Here is a 20,614-nt window from a genome sequence, read left to right as displayed (position 1 = left end):
GAATACCCAATACAAACACTGGCCTTGCACTTTACACTTTAATGGATGGAGATTTTGGCTTTTGGAAAATGTTAAAGTTGTGATATTTTTTTTTTACAAAGCTCTCATTATGGTCAGAGGGCCCAAACAAACCATTCATGGTTCAACTGTTTGTTTTTGCTATTCATTGTTCCTTTGATGGGAGGAAGGTCATTGTCTTTTTTTTTTTCAATACATTTGTCCACTCAAAATTGATCCCGTCCTACAAGTCATAATATTTTTAATTTTAAAATTTTAATTTTTTAATTTTAGAGAGAGGGAGAGAGAGAGAGAGAGAGAGAGAGAGAGAGAGAGAGAGAGAGAGAGAGAGAGAGAGAAGCATGAAGCTGGAGATACAGAGCGCGATTTGAATGGATTGATGTTGTTGTTATGCTTGAATAAAGGATTGGGCGCAATTTAAATAAATTTCATTATTATTTTATTTATTTATTTTTTATTATTATTATTATTATTATTATTATTATTATTATTATTATTATTATTAATATTATTATTATTGTTATTGTTATTATTATTATTATTATTATTATTATTATTATTATTATTATTATTATTATTATTATTGTTATTAAATATCTGGCACAAACGTACTCTGCAACAGACCAGTGTCGATGTCAAAATTTTACAAACAGTTGTAACTGTCTTTAATGAGGATGCGGTTATAAACAATATATTAAATGGTCGTGGGGCAAGAAAGTTTTTTTTTGCCAACACAAATGCGCAAACTTGGAAAGATCATAAAAGTGAGCTTTATATAGCGCAATATCCACTAAATATGCTCAAAGCCCTTTACAAGGGGTCCCTAGTCCACAGCAAGATTTAACATGTAGGACGGGACATGACGCCTGTTAGGCGATATTACAATTTTTCGGACAAAGACAACGCTGTTAACGGTGAGAGAATGTGAGTAAAAAGCCTTTGCCAAGGACTTAACTATGCGCCGAGCGCGAGGCTTGAACCCAGGACCTTCCCATCCGAAAGCGAGTGTCATACCACTAGACCACATAGCCGCATAAGGTGCAAAATGACCTTGAAGTTGTTATCTTCAATTTTTGGGGAAAGACAATTCCACGTCGCGCTGGCAGACGCGACGAATAAAGTTAGGAAATTGATGAATTGGGGTCCCTCAGAGTTTGGTTTTAGCGGCAATGTTGTTTAATGTCTACATTAGCTTCATGCCGAACACTTCCTCCCTGAGGCTGGGATACGCGGACGACTGGTCACTCGTTACCCAAAGTAAAGTGTGGACCTGTCTCGAGAGCGTACTCAGCGAGGACGTCACCAGAGTCAAATACTACTAGGACAAGTGGTGCTTGAAGATGAACACCTATGCAGTGGCTGGCACACCCACAAACTGAACGTCCCGTCGGGGACCAGCTACTCCCATATGAGCCGCATCCATAATACCTAGGGGTGACGCTGGACCGCAGCCTTACATATCGGGTGCATATCGAAGAAGTTGACCGGAAGATAGAGAAACGCAACAGGAAGCTGGCGGGATCAACTCGGGGTGCTAACCAAGCGCTTCTGAGGACGTCCTCCTTGGCACTATGCTATTCCACCGCGGAGTATTGCGCCCCAGTGTGGGGTAGAAGCAGGAAAGTTGAGAAGGTAGATGTTACACTTCGCAAGTCGATGCACATAGTGTCAGGAACGCTGGCAACAACGCCTAGAGAATGGAGCCCGGTAATGGCAGCAATCCAGCTCCCTGATTCCGGAGGGAGACGATTACGGAGAACTGGTTTAATACGATCAAAGAGAGAGGGAATGGGGATACCCCTCTCAAACGCATTATGGACGGCGCCCCCGTTTCGAGCCGAAATAAGTCCCGGCAACGTTGTACTCGGCTTCCCTGACTAAGAACAGAGATCCATATATGAGATAGTAGTCGAGGGGGGGGGGGGGGGGTACACACACTCCCTTAAACTATGTGAGAATTTGCAAGGCTTCTCCAGCAGTAAGAGGAGACACTGGTGGTAGCGAATAGGCTTCTGTCGAGAACCTGCCTAACTGCAAAATCGCTTCATCAGTGGGGACTTTCCACCTGTCCAACATGTACTCGATGAGGGAAAGAACCCGAAATCGCAGAGCATCTAGTTGAACGGTAAATTGTGACGAAGCTTCCGGGCAGGTTTGAGACGGTGTACGAGTGTTGTAAGGAATTTGCTGATTGGGTCGATCGTCATAAGATTGTAGTGTGAGCACCATTAGAAGATGCTGCTGCCAACACAAATGAGTTAATTTTGAAAAAATTCTATATTTCAGATACACTATTGGTGCTGATGCTCTTTGTTTCAGCAACATCTCCATATTTGCATCGCAAGTATCGTCCTTTGTGGCGATCCACTACGTCAGCGTCCCCAAATTTTCTTGGTCTGCGCCAACGTCTCGACGCCATTCCACACAAATCCAGGTCCCGCCTCCGATCCAGATCAAAGGCTTCGGTCAGGACCACTTGTAGGATGGAAGCTGTCCTTTTAGAATTACAGGTAGGTCAACGTATTCAGCTATAGTATTTATCATTGCAAGAATCCAGAGTGTTTTGAATTGTGAATTGATATTGGCGCTATATAAATCACCCATTGCATTACATTGTTAAAGCAATTGGGGTAAATGAAAAGCTCGGGAGGAGACCAAGTAAATAACATTTACGTGCTTACGTGACCTTGTATGAAGCGCAGTATCCACTGAATGTGCTCAAAGCACTTTAAGGAGTCAACAGCAACTTTAAAAAAATGTAGGAAAAGGCATGATGCCTGTAATACGTTATTTAAATTTTTGTTTTTCCTTGTTTGTCTGATTTGTTTCCTTTTCTTTCCTATTATTTTGTGCTTGTTTTTATCCTTTCGTTTTGTTCTTTATTTTCTAATCCGGCAATCAGGAGTTCAAATGCCATGTCCTGATAGACCGCCAACTGGGCACTAGCATTTTACAAGCCGAAGGCTCGGCAATAGATATATTATAAGCTATGCTTAATGAACCCCATTATTCTTATCGTACTTACAAAGCCATGGGGCGCATAATATTACTCCTCCAAAAGACTTAGATTTATATTATTCGGAGCATGTTGTTCCAAGACATATTCTATGAATAGCTAGCCTTATATCTGACACCCTCACCCTTTTTTACGATTAATCTTTCCTTTCCTTGTTAATAAATAAATTATAAAATAGATTATGCAAACAGAACGACAACAAGAACACGACGGAAAAGAAAACAGAAGCTGTAAAAACTTGCGACTCTCTCTCCTCACCACCAACCGCCCGCCAGTTTGTCACGACAATCTCACACGCCCCTCGCTCGCTGCCCGCATAGCGTGTGTGTAGCCACGTAGAAATATTCCTATTTTACTACTTTCCATTAGTGCCGCGCTGAGGACCGGACCGAGGACCGGTCCCACGGTCTTTTAGCTGTGAACCGTGGTCCGGTCCCAAAGAGGAGGACCGCCGGCGGTCCTCACTTCTTATCACCTTTCAACGGTCTGGCGCCATACTACTTCCCCAGCGATTCATTGCCTCGGTCCTTTGCCTATCTTCCACCAATCACCACCCATCCCACTTAATTAATCGCACCCACCCCCTTTTGCCATACACTAAACGACACAGACGACCATAGAGGCAGACGACCACCTCCCTCCACTCCGCAAACCGCCCTTTCGTGTGTGAAATGGGGGGGGGGGGGGGGGGAACAGGAGGCGCACGCCTTGGACGATTCCATTATACGGGGTAAATTTCAAAATTTACTACACCATAATGATCGCAATGACAATGATCTATGATGAAGGCATGACCCCTCTTCTCTAATGGGTTATTGTTTGAAATGTATGTGACTACTAAAGATGTGTGTGTGTGTGTGTGTGTGTGTGTGTGTGTCTCAAACCTAGCAAGTTGCAAGTCTGATTTTTTGTTTTCTTTTGTCCATCTCTTGTCGCCACTCCTTTCTATCGCATTGTTGTCATTTAAAATAATACAATAATATTAAAATTTTGTTTGGTGTTTTAACTAATCAAATAATATGAGTTTCATTAGTTTCTTCCTTCCAAAAAAACCAGTTATAACGTCTGTATTTTTAAAAGGTCCAATAGAATATTTCGGGACCCCGATAGCTCAGTTGATAGAGCACTCTCTTTATACGCAAAGGGCCAGAGATCGATCCCGGGTGCAGTCGAGTTTTTTTCTGAATCCCTGTCTACTCAGCAGTGAATGGGTAGCTGGGTTTGTTAGATCTGGCGAAAAGTCACCATCGACCCCACTTATTACTTATTACGTATTACCCCATCCACCCCCTCTTATTATAACTTCACGTCTCTCTCTTACTCTTCAATGCTCGCTGCCCTCTCATGTGTGTGTGTGTGGGGGGGGGGGGGGGGGGGGGTAGGAGTTGCGTGTGTGTATAAACGCCACGAACAACTCGATCAACGCCTTGGGTGATTCCATTATCTCCGTTAATGGGGATAAATTTCAAATTTTATTCACGCTAAATTATCGAAGTAACAATGAAGTACTGTGATCAAATAAAGAAGGCATCACCCCTCTTCTCTAATTAGGTTACAATTTGAAATGAGTGTGACTACTCCGTGTGTTTTACTCCTGTAGACCACGGTTTTCATCGTGTAGCGGTCTTTAACGGTTCAAGAATGAACGATCCCATGGTCCCAAAGGTCAAAACGGTCTCTCAGGAATGTTCAATGTCGAAAAGGACCGCCGGTCCTAGGACCGGTCCTTGCGGTTTTCATTTCCCAGGACCGTAGGACCGTGGTCCTTAAGCTTGCCAAGGACCGCCCCGCACTAGTATTTTGCGTCATTTTTGAGATTTCCATTACAACAAAGAGCCCATTATAAATTAGGTTATCACCTGCGAGTAAGTACACGCCGACAGTTTCCATTCTTAATGCCATTCATAATAGTTTGTCGAAGTTAAAACAAATAGAAAAAAAATGTCTATTCAGTTTAAATAATAGAAAACTAGCTGGTATTTAGTAATTTAGTATATACAAAATAGGTTTAATAGTTCCCATCATTCAAATATTATAAGCTACAAATATCTTTTTATCTGTTTCTAGGATGTTAATTGTAAAGACTTTATTTTTATTAAAGAAGGGGTTGTTTAACTGGGTCTAACAGTGTACTCTAAGGACTGGGTTAGATGTGCCCATGTCCTTCTCAGATAGTAACAAGCTATATGTTAAGTTATACCGTTTCATTCCAACGAATTAAATATAATCCCCGGTGATACCAACAACTTAGATCTGTTGGATTGCTCTCACTACCGGCTTACCATCATCACAGTCAAATCGCTACCTCTGTATTACGAGTATGTTCTTGGGTCTCTAATATGAAAATTCAAATTCACCTCAATCATAGATTGGACTCTTTAATAGCTGATTATGATAAAACTGAGGTTTAACTTCGTGATTATCTGGCATAAAATATAGTTGTCTAGAACACCGCATTAGCATGTTTGAGGCTGCACGGATATGTGTGATTAATTTACGCTTTGCTACTACGATAACTTAATGAGTAGTCGTTAAACGACTTTTGAAGATTTTGTTGTGTTGTTTTCCAAATCTATTTTGTCATGGCCTTCTTCTCTATTCCCAGCACATCGTCTGAAATCTTAGAATAAGTTCTAACATTCACTGTCAGATGGTAAACAAACTTTCTAGTAATTTTTGAATGAAAAAAAAACCGAAAGCTAAAGAATCAATCGCAATTCAATGTCGCAGCGTGAGAAAAACATTCGCGTGCTATTCTATAGTTTAATACATTTTAATGGGATAGAAACGTCTTCATTTTCCTTACAGACATTTAGCACAGCGTGGAACACGTCCAACTTCCGCGAAATCCTTGAGCAGCAAAGAATAAGGCATTTACCTGTGGTTTTCTTTTTCGAAATGACTTCCAGTTAATCACCACACACACGCACAAACTTACAAATCACATTCGTTTTTATTTACTTTTTTTTGTTGGGGGGGGGGGGGGTTACATACTACAATGGATTCTGAAATGAATCGTCTGCTCAAGCTTAAAGTCTATGACTATCAAAAAAAAAAAAAAGAAGAGAAACAACAACAACAAACAACAGCAAAACCAACAAAACCAAAAAGAAATTCGTATTCTTTAAACGTAAAATGTCCTTTAAATAATGGTCTACTTGGCTGTTCCGGTTCCTTAAGATAATATCCACATATATCAACAACATATATAGGAAAAACTCGAAAAAGGAAAAAACAGTAACCCCAAAACCAAATAAAAACAAACAACAATAATCGTAACAACAACAGTAATACCACAACTACTACTACTACTACTACTACTACTACTACTACTACTACTACTACTACTACTACTACTACTACTACAACTACTACTACTACTACTACTACTACTACTACTACTACTACTATTACTACTACTACAACAACAACTACTACTACTACTACTATTACTATCACCACCACCACTACTACTACTACTACTACTACTACTACTACTACTACTACTACTACTACTACTACTACTACTACTACAACTACTACTACTACTACTATTACTATCACCACCACTACTATTACTACTACTACTATTACTATCATCACCACATTACTACTACTACTACTACTACTACTACTACTACTACTACTACTACTACTACTACTACTACTACTACTGCGACTACTACTACTACTACTACTACTACTACTACTACTACTACTACTACTACTACTACTATACTACTACTACAACAACATACTACTACTACTACTACTATTACTATCACCACCACACTTACTACTATACTACTACTACTACTACTACTACTACTACTACTACTACTACTACTACAACTACTACTACTACTACTATTACTATACACCTACTATACTACTACTACTATTACTATCTCCACTTACTACTACATACTACTACTATACTACTACTACTACTACTACTACTACTACTACTACTACTACTACTACTACTACTACTACTACTACTACTACTACTACTACTACTACTACTACTACTACTACTACTACTGCGACTACTACTACTATTTTGTCTCATGGCCAAACAAAAATAGATAGTTCGAAGATGGCGTCACTCAGGTCTTTGTTATTGTTTTTTGCCATCCGCGTTTATGAGTAATGCTCACTGAACTGTATTAACCCGACTATAAATGTTCATGGATACACACAGTTGTGTGTGTTGGTCCGTTATACTTCCGGATGGCAATGTTATGAGCTTATTAGCCAAGCGCATACTATCTATAAACATGATTTATGTCGTATTTCAGGGGAATTCAAGCCAAATTCAATTTTCTTTTGGAAAAGAGTCAGATCAAATTAGATAAAAATGAATTTAAAAATAGGAATGAGTTTAAGATAGAATTCTTTCAAATATTCAATTTACTTGAATAAAATGTTACTTAATCATAAAAATGTGATTGAATGATATTTGCTTAAATGGATATTGACATTTTACGAATTCTTTTATTATCAATTTACCAGTTAAGCGTCTTTATCTGTTTGATCGCCATTTTTGAATGATGCAAAACAAGGAACGAATTGTTTAACATTTATTAATAAATCCACTGAGTCGTATAAACTAGGCAGAAAGCATGAAAATTACATATTTTGTAAAGTATTAAAAATCCAATAATTTAAGCTATATGGCCATTATGATGATATCAGTATCAGCTGAAATACATGTTTTAAAAAGTTGGACAATTTTGAAATGGACTACTGAAATGGCTTTCATTCTGTAATGTCAAAATATCAATATGATCTTTTCTTTAAGCCTCGCTTTAATTTCAATTGGCTACTGTTTTTATAGGGAATATACGAATATTTCCTTGTTTAACTTCCGAGTCATGGGTAATTCGAAGTAATTACAAATCTTTTTAATCAATTTTGGTCAGTTTTACAAGTTTTGATAGACTTCTATTTATTATACTGCATTCTCTACTTATTGAATTTTTGTAAACATCGGATTTCTAAAGTTATTATTGACAATCATTACATTTCATCGTCTTGTCCACCTACATGAATGAAAATCATCATCACGAGGTGGTCGCAAGGGGGGTGAAATTGTATTTATATACAAAAGACAATTTTCCAACGTGTCCTTCTAACCATTAAAAAGACAGAGCTACGAGGTTTAACGGCTATCCTTTCATTCCGATTCATCAAATGTCGATTTTATATTATGTATTTATCTCTCGCCCAGAAATTCAAACAGTAAATTCTGTTTTGAATTTCAGGAAGATGTCCTCAGTCACACATTGAAAAAGTCACCATTTATACTTATTGGCGATTTCAACAATCACGTATGCCAATGAATATAATCAAAGATTTACTTTCGGAGCATGAACTAAAACAACACATAATGAAAGGAACTCATCAATCTGGAAGTACAATTGATTGGGTCATTCTCCTATCAGAGGTAATCACGTACAAAATACAAGACATGATAGACTCGACGCTATCAGACCAGAGTGGGATTTTTGTTGACCTTGATCTGTGTAAATATTCCACTCCAAAAAGAACAGTGGAAACGAGTGACTTTAAAAAATGGACGTTCAAAGATATAACTCTGAATTGAACGAGACATATTAAAATGTGAAAAATATATTAGTCTTCAACAGTATGGCTTAAGACGCTCTTAACAAATACGCACCATTGAAAACCCGTGTCATTTCAGAAAGACCAAACACAAACTGATTTACCTCAGAGATAAAACAAGCCAAAATTGAGAAAAGAAAGGCAGAAAAAGTTTGGCGCAAAAGTGCCCTCGAAGTAAACAAAGAAATTTATAAATCTGTAAAACATAAGATCTACAATTTGTTAAAGATGGCCAAAAGAAATTATTACAACACTAAAATAGAAAGCATCAAAACTTGTAAAGAACTTTACAGCGTGACTAACAACCTACTAGGGAAACAACAGAATTGTCAATTCCCAGTGTCAAAAAATGATATCCTCCTTATTGAAGATTTTGCCACCTTCTTTAACAGCAAAATCATCAGGCAAAGTTTGGATAAATCAACACATTCGCCACCCACCTTCAAATCTTTTAATGCCTAATGGTACTCCTTTGAACTTGCAAACAAAGAGAACGTTCGAGAGACCATCATGAAAAGTCCATCTAATCACTGTGATCTTGACCCCCTTCCCACATATCTACTGAAAGAATGTCTCGACGTTGTGCTTCAAACAATTACCAAACTTATAAATGACTCCATTTCCTCTGTACTTGTCTCGGATGTGTTTAAAATGCCATTATCAAACCCTTGGGGAAAAAAACCAACACAAATGATTACACAACATATAGACCCGTTTCTTGAATGAATTGTCTTAAAAAGGCTACTGTTTCATGTCAATTGTAATATTCTTAGTGAGCGTTTCCGCAGCACTCAAATGCTCTTGTAAAACTTAGTACCGACATTCTTAACAAGTTAGACCTAAATAGCATATCTCTTTTAGCCTTATTAGACCTATCAGCTGCGTTTGATACAATTAACCACTCAATATTGATAAAAGTTTGAATATAACATTTTGGATCAGAGGAATAGTGATTGAATGGTTTAAGTCATATGTAGAGTGTAGGAACTAGTTTTCAAAATTAAATGGCTAGATCAAATGAATTCTGCCTCTGGTATGGTGTTCCACAAGGGTCAGTCTTGGGTACAATTATTTTTACCATGTATACTCAAACTCTTTCCGACATTTTGGTAAGAAATAAATGAAATTTTCTATCACTTTTATGCTGACGATACACAGCTATACAAATTTGATGTTCAAGGCAATAATCCTTCATAGATAGCGTCTGTCGAGAACTGCATTACGGTAGTAAAATATTGGATTGAAACGAATAAGTTGAAATTGAATTATAAAAAGACAGAATTTATGCTATGCATTAGAAATAAAAGCGGAAATGGCTTGATGGAACATTTGATTGTGAATATAAATGATTGTCCAATTCAGCCCTCGACAGGCGTTAGAAATCTCGGGGTATTCCTGGAACAGGATTTTTCTATGAAAATGCAAAATTCCTGTAGAACTCTTACAAATCATCTTAACAAAATAGCCACCATTAGACATTTCCTTACTAAAGATGCAACAATGAAACTCGTCACAACTCTTGTTTTATCACATCTAGACTATTGCAATGGTGTTTAATCTCACATAAGCCATGATAAAATCTCGCGTCTGCAGGTCATACAGAATAGTGCAGCTAAATTATTGACAAGACAAAAAAGAATGGCACACTCCCTGCCTATTGTATGATCTGCACTGGCTGCCAGTCAAGGAAAGAATCATTTTAAAGATTGGTCTGTTTTGTTTTAAAAGGCTAAATGATGAAGCACCTGACTATATTAAGATAATGTTAGAAATATATGTACCAAATAGGAATTACGACCCTAGACTGACAAAACGAAGTTTAGTCTTAGAAATTATTATAATTATAAATTTCATTACAGCCGTTCCTTTACCCACATTGGGCTCCTTGTGTGGAATGACCTGCCCAGAAGGATAAGAAGCAAAATCTATTCATAGTTTTAAATCATTGTTGAATTACTCCCTTTTTACCGTTACATAAAATTGATACGATATTACATATACTGCTGCTATTGATATCATTGTTGTATACGTTTTATATAATATGTAACATGTATATTTGTAACGTGCATTGAGCATCACGCAGTGATGAAAATGCGCGATATAAATGCCACGTACTATTTATTATTATTATTATTATTATTATTATTATTATTATTATTATTATTATTATTATTATTATTATTATTATTATTATTATTATTATTGTTATTATTATTATTATTATTATTATTATTATTATTATATTATTATTATTATTATTATTATTATTATTATTATTATCATCACCATTATTATTATTATTATTATTATTATTATTATTATTATTATTATTATTATTATTATTATTATTATTATTATTATTAAACAATAACAACATTACAGACGGACAGACGGACAGACGAATGGATACGAAGGAGACAGTGTCATACTTTCTAACAAATGCTAAATAGATTATTTAAAGCTGTCATTTGATTTGAGTCAGGAGGTTATAATACATCACTTCTAAGATAAACAGCATTGTCTTCTACGCTTAGTTCATATAAATTGTTAACAATATTGAAATAACACCTAAAATAGGGAGTATAGCCAAGTATGGTTTATGTATATTACTGGCTGGAATCAGTGTCTGTGATAGAGAATATTATAGTTGCCCGAGAAAGAACAAAATGTAGCAGAGTCAGATAAACAAGCCAAATTCCAACACTCTTGGATCAATTAGTAGTATTAGTAGCGTATGGCTACACCTCCAAACTTATTTCGTCAACCCAGCTTCTAAAGTCTTCCTCCGCCCTAAGGATGGTTTCGTAGCCACCTTCAAGTTTAGTGACTGGACAGTGGAGGACGACGTGATCGTTGGTCTCTGGGGCTGCCTGACATATCTGGCAGGTATCACTGTTTCCAAGTTTCCATCTGCACATATTTGATGCAGTTCTGCCATGTCCGGTTAAGAGGCGATAATTTGAGGAAATCCAGTATTTCCTGGCGTTATTGAATGCAGGCTCTTTTTTGGTTGGATCTTTACGGATGTTTCCTCCTCTTGGTGTTTCCCTGTTCCACATTTCACTCCAGTTTTCCTTAACACTGAAGCTTGCCATTTTTGTTAGGTGGAAAGGTCTTCTCGATTTGAGTCTTGTTGTTGAAGGTTCCCCCTTCATTATTGATTTTATGGGAATGTTGTTTGTGGCTTTGTCAATTCTTGCATGCATTCTTTGATGAGCGTCTTGTCGTCTAAGACTTGGTGGTGCAATGCCGCTCAGTGTTGGGAGCCACTGAGTTGGAGTTGACTTGAGACATCGTGTTATAATTCTCATTGATTCTCTTAACTGGATGTCAATGCGGTTTACATGTGGGCTCCTCATCCAAACATGGGCACAGTATTCTCCCACACTATAACACAGTGCCAAAGCAGACGTTCTCAGTACCTGTGGTGAGGCTCCCCATGTGGTATTGCGGGTTTTCTCACCAGGGTGTTTCTTTTTGCGATTGTTTTTTGCGATTCCCTCAATGTGTTTGCGATAATTTAGTTGTCTGTCCAATGTAATGCCGAGGTATTTAGGATTGTGGTCTGGGGGTAGTATTGAGATACCGGTTGTGATCTTCAGTTCTTTTGTTCCCCCTAAGAAGGATCATCACGTTGCCGTCGTACAGGAGCTTGTGCGCTGCCATGGCCCTGAAAGTGATACCAGCCTAGATCCAATCCTGCTGGAACAGCTGAAGATGAGTAGCCAGACCAAGAATGATCCAAACCGGCGTCCAGACAAGGTTCTTCCTTCTCCCGGACCCACACCTCCAACTCAATGAAAAATCGGATCAATTGATCAATGAATAGTGATGTGCACAGAACTTCCGTGCGATGAAAGAATTTTCCTTTATTGCCAGAAAATGTTAACTTAAAATATGAAAATTCTAATACGATCCAAGTCAAAGTGATTCTAAGGTGCTAGAAGGTGTGGACTGTGAAAATGTAGTGGACCAAAAAGAAAATAACAGCTTTAAAAAATAACAAAGTACTTAACACGGAACGTTTCTGGCTCAAACACCTTCCTCAGGCAAGGACAAAAGCAATACAAACATGAATACATAGCTTAAAATTAAAATAGACGACAATGAAATTATTGACACGTCCTTTCATGCCCGAAACGTTCCATGTTTGGCATTTTATTCTTTATTGAAGCTGTTATATCTATTTTTGTTCATTACTTTTTAAAAAATATCCCTTAGCTTTTCAAAATGGTTTAAGCTTATAGTGTAGGTACAGTTGCTTATCCTGATGGAAATCTCTCTCGAGTGGTTCCATGTCAGATCCTACTTTGTACCAATCAATAAACTGTTCAGAAAAGTAGGAAACGCAACTTTTAACATGGTAACACATTATTACTGATGATATTACGCATGAGGCTGACGATGACGACGACGACGACGACGATGATGATGATGATGATAATGATGATGTTGATGAAGTGTGTGGTGGTGGTGGTGGTAGTGGTGGTGGTGGTGGTGGTGGTGGTGGTGGTGGTGGTGGTGGTGGTGGTGGTGGTGGTGGTGGTGGTGGTGGTGGTGGTGGAGCAGGTAATGATGGTATTAACTCACTCAATCCTAGAGATTTTTTCTATGCTACTTTTCAAAATTGGAAAAATGTATTACAAATGAGCATGTACATTGTTTTATTCAACTATCATTAACATGTAGCTTTAAAAACTAAAAAATATTAACTGTGATACTACGCCTGTAATTTGTCTCAGAAAAAGGTAATAAATAGGCATGGGGAAACTACGGATATAGTCGGTGTTAGGATTGAGTGAGTTAAAGGCGGTAGTAAGATCAAAGTTTACATGCAGAAGGAAAATTGCCTGTCACGTGTCATATCTCTCCTGTTTCTCTCCACTGACCTTTATCAGTGTAATGAGTTCACGAGCCATTGTGTCAATTGAAAGATTGAAATGTGAGAAACTTATTAATCAGTGGAATTCAGTGAAGTAAAAGAATTGTCGAGTTTAATCTCAAACATAGCGATATTTCCATGTATCAGGCTGTGAATCATAATTTAGGTCATCTTTACTTTATACCACCAAAAGCGACCATAGCTATTGCCACATGGATATTGAAGGTAAAAATATCCAAAGAATTTATCTGCAACATAAAGGTAAAGCAATTGAGAGTGGCTTAAACTAAGAAGAACAGAAATAGATTCCACAAACTGAATATACATCTATAATTTATATACTGACTTGAGCAGTCACAAATAACAATACTTAATAGAGAGGCAACTAAAAAGGGATGAGATGGAGTCTCACCCCCCCCCCCCCAACCCCCACTCCCAATAAATACTATTGGCCATTCTAATGTAAATCTGTAATGAAGATAAATGGACGAATAATCTCACGATTCTAATACCAACCTGTCCATTTAATAGGGAAGAAAAGTCATGACATCAAACCCTCTACTCTTTTGGGTCCTAAATCTTTGGGCGTGTGTATGTAACCAGTCCTTTGGAGTACTACTAATGAATAGGATACATAAATGTGTCATGACTATTTCAGTAGCAGGATGTATAGGTAGATTTTAAGTATTACGGGATGTAAAAGAGCGGGGATGGATGGTCATTATTAATAACCAGCATATTTAGACTAAAAAAATAAGATACCATCACTCTGTAACTATTAGATGAATTACACAATGTAAACATCCAGTCATCTGGAATAGTGAACGAGTGGTTTTACACTTCCAATGAAAATGGAACCAGCCTTTTTTGCCATCACACTTTTCTTTCCTATTATTCTCATAACATTATTTAAAAAATATTACTATCTTCCCCAGCCACCTCCGGCCTTGTCAAACAAGTGTAGACCGGTCATTGTAGAGACAAATGGATGTCGGGGTGGTTGTGCCTCATACAGCCAAGTCGACTCTAGGAATCTCACCAATATCGTACATTCATGCAGGTAAGGAGCATTTGTGTTTTGTGTTAAACAGCAAAATAGAACTAAGGAGCTTTATTATAACGATATTAAAAATATTGATAATAATTAGGACAATAATAATGATAATGATAATAATAATAATAATAATAATAATAATAATAATAATAATAATAATAATAATAATAATAATAATAATAATAATAATAATATAATAATAATAATAATAATAATAATAATAATAATAATAATAATAATAATAATAATAATAATAATAATAATAATGATAATATTAATTAGTTTCGTAATGAATATTAATATCAAGAAAACAAGGTTATGATGATGATGATAGTAATAGCTAAGCTCAACATGTTGTTGTTGTTGATGATGATGATGATGATGATGATGATGATGATGATGATGATGATGATGATGATGATGATGATGATGATGATGATGGGGATGACAACGATGATAGTGTCGATATCTAAAATGATAATAACATCAGTGGCAAACATGTTATTGTTGGTGTAATCACCACCCTAACCTTGCTCAATACAACTTACTGTATATTATATTGAATGGGGTAAGTGTTGCATTCTGTTGCTTAGACTTGCTTTATGAGCCTTATTTTAAAAACTTAGTAAGATAACTTTTTTTATTTAGACTTTAGTTGGTTTTACAGATGGGGGGGGGAGGACTGTCATAATTTGTTTCATAATTTCTATTCTTATCATTTATATTAATAAAGATATTAACAAATGTTCAAGGGTAACTATATAATGACAAGTAAATGAAGACAAACATTAATCTGTCGACAGACATAATCTGTGTCTAGTTATTTGTTAATTTTACGTTCTACGAGAGGAGTGAAATAAAGGGCATGATTATTATGCTAAATACATTCATTTGAAATAAACATTTAAAGCGGTTTGGGTGGGGGTTCTGAGATCATAATTTATTTTTCTAAAATAATAATCACAATAAATGGTTTTTGTATAGGGCCTTACATCGGTTCCATCATGCTCTAAGCACTTTGCATTCTTAAGATAAAGAGATACAATGAGAAATAAAAATATAGCATTTTAATTACTTACATAACAAGAGACATTGCATTTTACACACAAGATAGGAAAAACTTTAATTATAAAATAGGAACCATAAGGCAAAAAGGTGAGTTTTTAATTTAGATTAGAAAGCTGATAGTGATATTTTGATATTCTGGGGGAGAGCCGTCCAAAATTGGGGTGCCGAAAATCCAAACTATTGTTCACCAAAATCAATATTGTGATTATTATTATTTAATCAAGAAGAGAAACCAGAGATCATGTGCTTCATGATGAGTTACCCGTAAACCGCATTGAAACTCGGTGTGTTTTGGTATAGACGTGCGGGATAAAGTATTTTCTCTCAGATTAATGACCAACTGCATATTCGAGTTTTTATTTAATGGGTAGGAGAGAAATCGATCATGGCTTATATTGTTTGTTTTTGTACCAATGCAGAGCAAAATGATTCATGCACGCCTGGAATGCTCTGTCTATATATTGTGTATGAAAACATAATTAATTTAGACCCATAGCCACCTTAAGAACTTGCTTATCACCCGAAGCAAACAGCCCGCAGATTCTGAGCATCACTCACAATAGGATTCAACAGTCGTAACGTCAGTTCCCTCGTAATGACGCATAGTAACTTAGTAACTGGTTCTAACCTATCGGAACAATGGCTGACGCCATTGTGAAATACTTCTCCAACGTACATCCAGAGGAGAAAAACATTATAAATCTGATCATGTTTTGACTTTTATACATTCTGATCACATGACATGTGAAAAGTTCTAGCCAGCATGAAGAATTATACGTATCAATTTCCTTTCTTTAGAACCAAGCTGCTCGTTGCTGTGCGGATGTAAGAACAGACTATTAAATCCTATCTTAATACAGACGATTAAGAAAAAAAATGACAATGTCGTCAAGTGTTGCATTGCATTTCCTTCATCAATGTACCACAATATTGTGAGAAATACTCACTAACTGTGGGACTGACCTATTTGTCTGTTTGGCATGTACGAAAGGTAGCTATAGAATTATGGAATGTTTGCCAGTTGACTGAAAATAAATCTTCAAGGGACGGAACGGGCTAAAGGGCAGGAAATATTCCGATTAGTTAATGCGTTGTAGCGCTCAAATCATCATTATCGCAAACAGTATCTTCTACTTAGGCGGCAACAATAGGTACTAACAAAAGTATGATGTCAAAAAACTGGTTCCAATCTCATTGGAAGTGTGAAACCATTCTTCGTAAGTCTAGATACATACCTTGTGAATTGATCTTCTGGTTTTAGAGTAATTGCATCATATTATATAATCTGAATATAGATAGAACGAAGTCGACGTCACTCCGGTCTTTGTTATTGTTTTTGCCATCCATTTTATGAGTAATTTTCACTAAGCTGTATTTTTTCTGTGTTGGTCCGTTAAATTTCCGGATGGCAATTTTGTGAGTTTCTTAGCACAGTATCTATATGCTGGTCGTCAATTTAGATGAACCATCCTCGCTCTTTGTCCCCAGTAATCTTTAAAATCTACACACACACACACACACACACACACAAACACACACACATACAAACACACGCACATTATATATATATATATATATATATATATATATATATATATATATATATATATATATATATATGGCTACATACAAACTTCCAAGGAAGTTGGAACAGGAAGAGTAGAAGGTGTGACGTCACGAATTATCTGCCCTATTCATAACTGTCGAATAACCTTTCAAACATATTTTTGATTATTTTTGTTTTTATTTGAAATATGGCCAGCGAAATAATATCTAATATTTAGATTTTAAAAGAAATATTAACTAAAATTATGCAATATAAAATATACCGATAGTTGACAATGATGGAGATAGATCTTTGAAATCACATAAAATGTAATCAAATCTCGATATCTGATAAAATCTGATATGTGATTTTAGAACTGGGAGATATCTTATTACCAACGAATGAAACATTGATTGTTACAATCCAAATGTTTACAAGGAAATGTCTAGATCAGAAACTGGTGGCTAACATTTAAATTTGATATATTTTGAAGTTAGTAATCAATGAGAAACCAATATATTCTGAACAGATGTTGCTTTGTAATTGACATGAAACACGACTTAATAGAATGTTATATATAGTTTGTCAATAACCTTGAAATTTCAAAATAGAAAATCACTCAGCCAGTCAGTTTATTTTACCAAGAAAGAATGTTTTAATAATTAGAAATCGTTATCAATTTCTCAAACGGTTTTCTTTTTTATAATTTCTTTTTTAAATAAGATGTTCCTGAATCAAATTTGAATTTGAGGCTAGAAAAGGAATAAAAGCAATAATTTAAATTTGTTTAATAACTAAAACGTCTGTGCTAATCTCTAATATCCTTTTCTTCAACGATCGTTAATATATCTTTTTTTTTAAATATATAATCGTAACGTATTATTTGAATTCTAGACTAGAGAAGAAATAGAACCAAATATTTAATAATATTCAACATCAATATACAATAATATACATTCAGTTATCTTCTATGGTTAAGTGGTCTAGTGGTTTACTTTGGATAGGATGGGATGAAATGAGTACCTGGCCGGTAACAGCGTTGCTTCTGTCCGTAGAATAAAATCGCCTGACAAACGTCATGTCTCGTTCTTCATGTTAAATGTTGTTGTCGGCTAGGGATCCCATTAAATGACTTTGAGCACGTTAAGCAGACATTGCCCTATATAGAAGCTCTAGTTTGTTATGTTTTGTTGGGATTTTTTTGTTTGTTTTTTTGTTTGATTTGTTTTTGGTTTTTGTTGGGGTTTGTTTTGGTTTTCTTGTTGGATTTTTTGTTTGTTTTTTTTTTTTTTGTTTGCTTTTGTTTTGTTTTGTTTTGTTTTGTATTTGTTTGTTTTTTGTTTTTTGTTGTTTTTTTTTGGGGGGGGGGGGGGGTTTAAACATTGCATGAAACTAAATTATTCTTTGAGACACTTTAGAGCTACGAAGACACATTCTACAGTTCGGAATAATTAAACTAAAGACAATATTATCGTTACGTCTAGTAAGCGGGAGAAACAATCTGTCCTTCATATAATATTACAGATTTTGAATGATCGACTTAAAAGAGATGGAATCACTAGATTAAGGGAAGCCATTGGGACAGCTATCAACTCATACCTTAACCCTTTTAACTGCAATACTCTGGAAAAACCGTGTATTTAAACATTTCACCAGAAGATTCGTCCTTCAAATATTGATCGGTTTAATTGGCTCTCATCTTGGTTAAAAACTCTCAAACTTGGGATCCAGTGAAGTCCAAGGTTTGAGAGCTTTTTGGGGTGTTTTTCCAGGATGAGGGTCATTCAAATCGATCGATATTTGAAGGACGAGTTATCTGGCCTAATTTCTAAATACATGTTGTTGTTTTTTCCAGAGAACGGCAGTTAACTGGATATAGAAATGAATGTCCTACACATGACTGTACTACACACTAATACTGATGCTAAGTATAGAAAATCAGATTTACCAGGATCAGGACGTTATCACATGATTAATACCTAGTAGACATTTCCTTATGATTGTAGCAGGAGGGTTCCAAAAAGTCATAAGCACATACATCCTCATATACATTGCATATAAGGGGAAAAGGGTGAATTTATATGTCGTCTCAGAGATCTGACTTTGAGCTCAACCGCTGGCGTTATGTATTGTATTGTATTTTTTGGGGCAAGATTTATTTTCACAATTATACAGCTTGAGTGGTAGAATTGTAGACACAACGTAGGAATAATAATAATAATAATAATAATAATAATAATAATAATAATAATAATAATAATAATAATAACGTTTGACCAGCCAACTGGTGTTTCTGGTGACCAATATGTTATGATCTCATTATTACAATTTAAATGTTCTTCATTACAGCAATAATAACGTCGAAGTATTAGACCTGCAAGAAATTTTGTGAAACTCAGATATGAGCAAGACTATTGATTTGAGGGATTCGACTTTAGAGTCAGTTAAAAAATGTGTTCTCAAAGTTATATTATGTAACCATTCTTGGGGGAGGGGTGGTATTAAAATAGATCAATAATTAGTGCAAACACAGAAAATATATATTTTATTAACGATTTTATATCACAAACAGAACGAATATTAGTTACCACCACCACGACCATCAGCATCATTATCATTACCGTCATGATGAAATCACTGCTCATCATCATCATCATCATCATCATCATCATCATCATCATCATCATCATCATCATCATTACCATCGTTATCTGCATCTACATCGTTAAGATTGAAACCATCGTCATATTTACAATCCTTAACTCATTAGTCTAAACTAACAAACAGTATCTATCGTTATAACAATTTAATTACATTTATTTTTAACATTTACAATCTTTCTATTTTCAGCTGCTGTCAGCCACTTTATGTCCACCCCATGTCTGCGACAATACAACTGCCCTGCATCAACAGAAGGAACATAGAGGTCCGCATCAAGAGAGTGGCGGCTTGTCGATGCAGACCTTGCTATGCTGACAAGGGGACCAAAGAATTTCATAAGCTGAGAGACTTGTTTCTTAACAAATCCCCATTGCGGGTCTAATTGGTGGAGCCACCAACGAAAAGAGAAATAAAGTTAAAGTCATGTTAATAAAAACAAAGATTTGCAATTGCGTTTAAATGGCATGGATCGTTTTTGTTGTCTTGGTTGTTTGGGGGTTTGTTTTGTTTTCATTTGCTTTTTGTTTGTTTGTTGTTTTTTGTTGTTGTTAATTTGTTGGGGTTTTTTCTTTTTATTTTTTTGGCTTTTTCTCTTTTTTTTTTTTTTTTGAGGGGGGGGGGGGGGTGCTGTCCGATTTGTTTTGTTGTGTTTGTTTTGTCAACACCAAATATGCTACAATACACCTACCCTGCATCAACAGAAGGAACATTGACGACCTCATCAAGAGAATGGTGGCTTGT

General features: G+C 35.9%; 1 protein-coding gene across 1 annotated transcript in view; it reads left to right on the top strand.

Moving 5' to 3' along the window:
- Positions 1-20,331, top strand: part of LOC144963962 (uncharacterized) — a 50,482-nt gene extending 30,151 nt beyond the window's left edge. The window contains exons 4-6 of the mRNA XM_078897905.1: positions 2,305-2,528; positions 14,480-14,604; positions 20,063-20,331. Coding sequence (XP_078754031.1) covers positions 2,305-2,528; positions 14,480-14,604; positions 20,063-20,255 — 542 coding nt within the window. The 3' untranslated portion in view covers positions 20,256-20,331. The remainder of the gene's footprint in view (positions 1-2,304; positions 2,529-14,479; positions 14,605-20,062) is intronic.
- Positions 20,332-20,614: the final 283 nt, after the last annotated feature.

Source organism: Berghia stephanieae, chromosome 2 (assembly GCF_034508935.2).
Source record: "Berghia stephanieae isolate SIO BIC M18660-M18661 chromosome 2, UCSD_Bste_1.3, whole genome shotgun sequence".
In the NCBI taxonomy this organism is placed as follows: Eukaryota; Metazoa; Mollusca; class Gastropoda; order Nudibranchia; family Aeolidiidae; genus Berghia; species Berghia stephanieae.
This window is presented reverse-complemented; position numbering and strand designations above follow the sequence as displayed.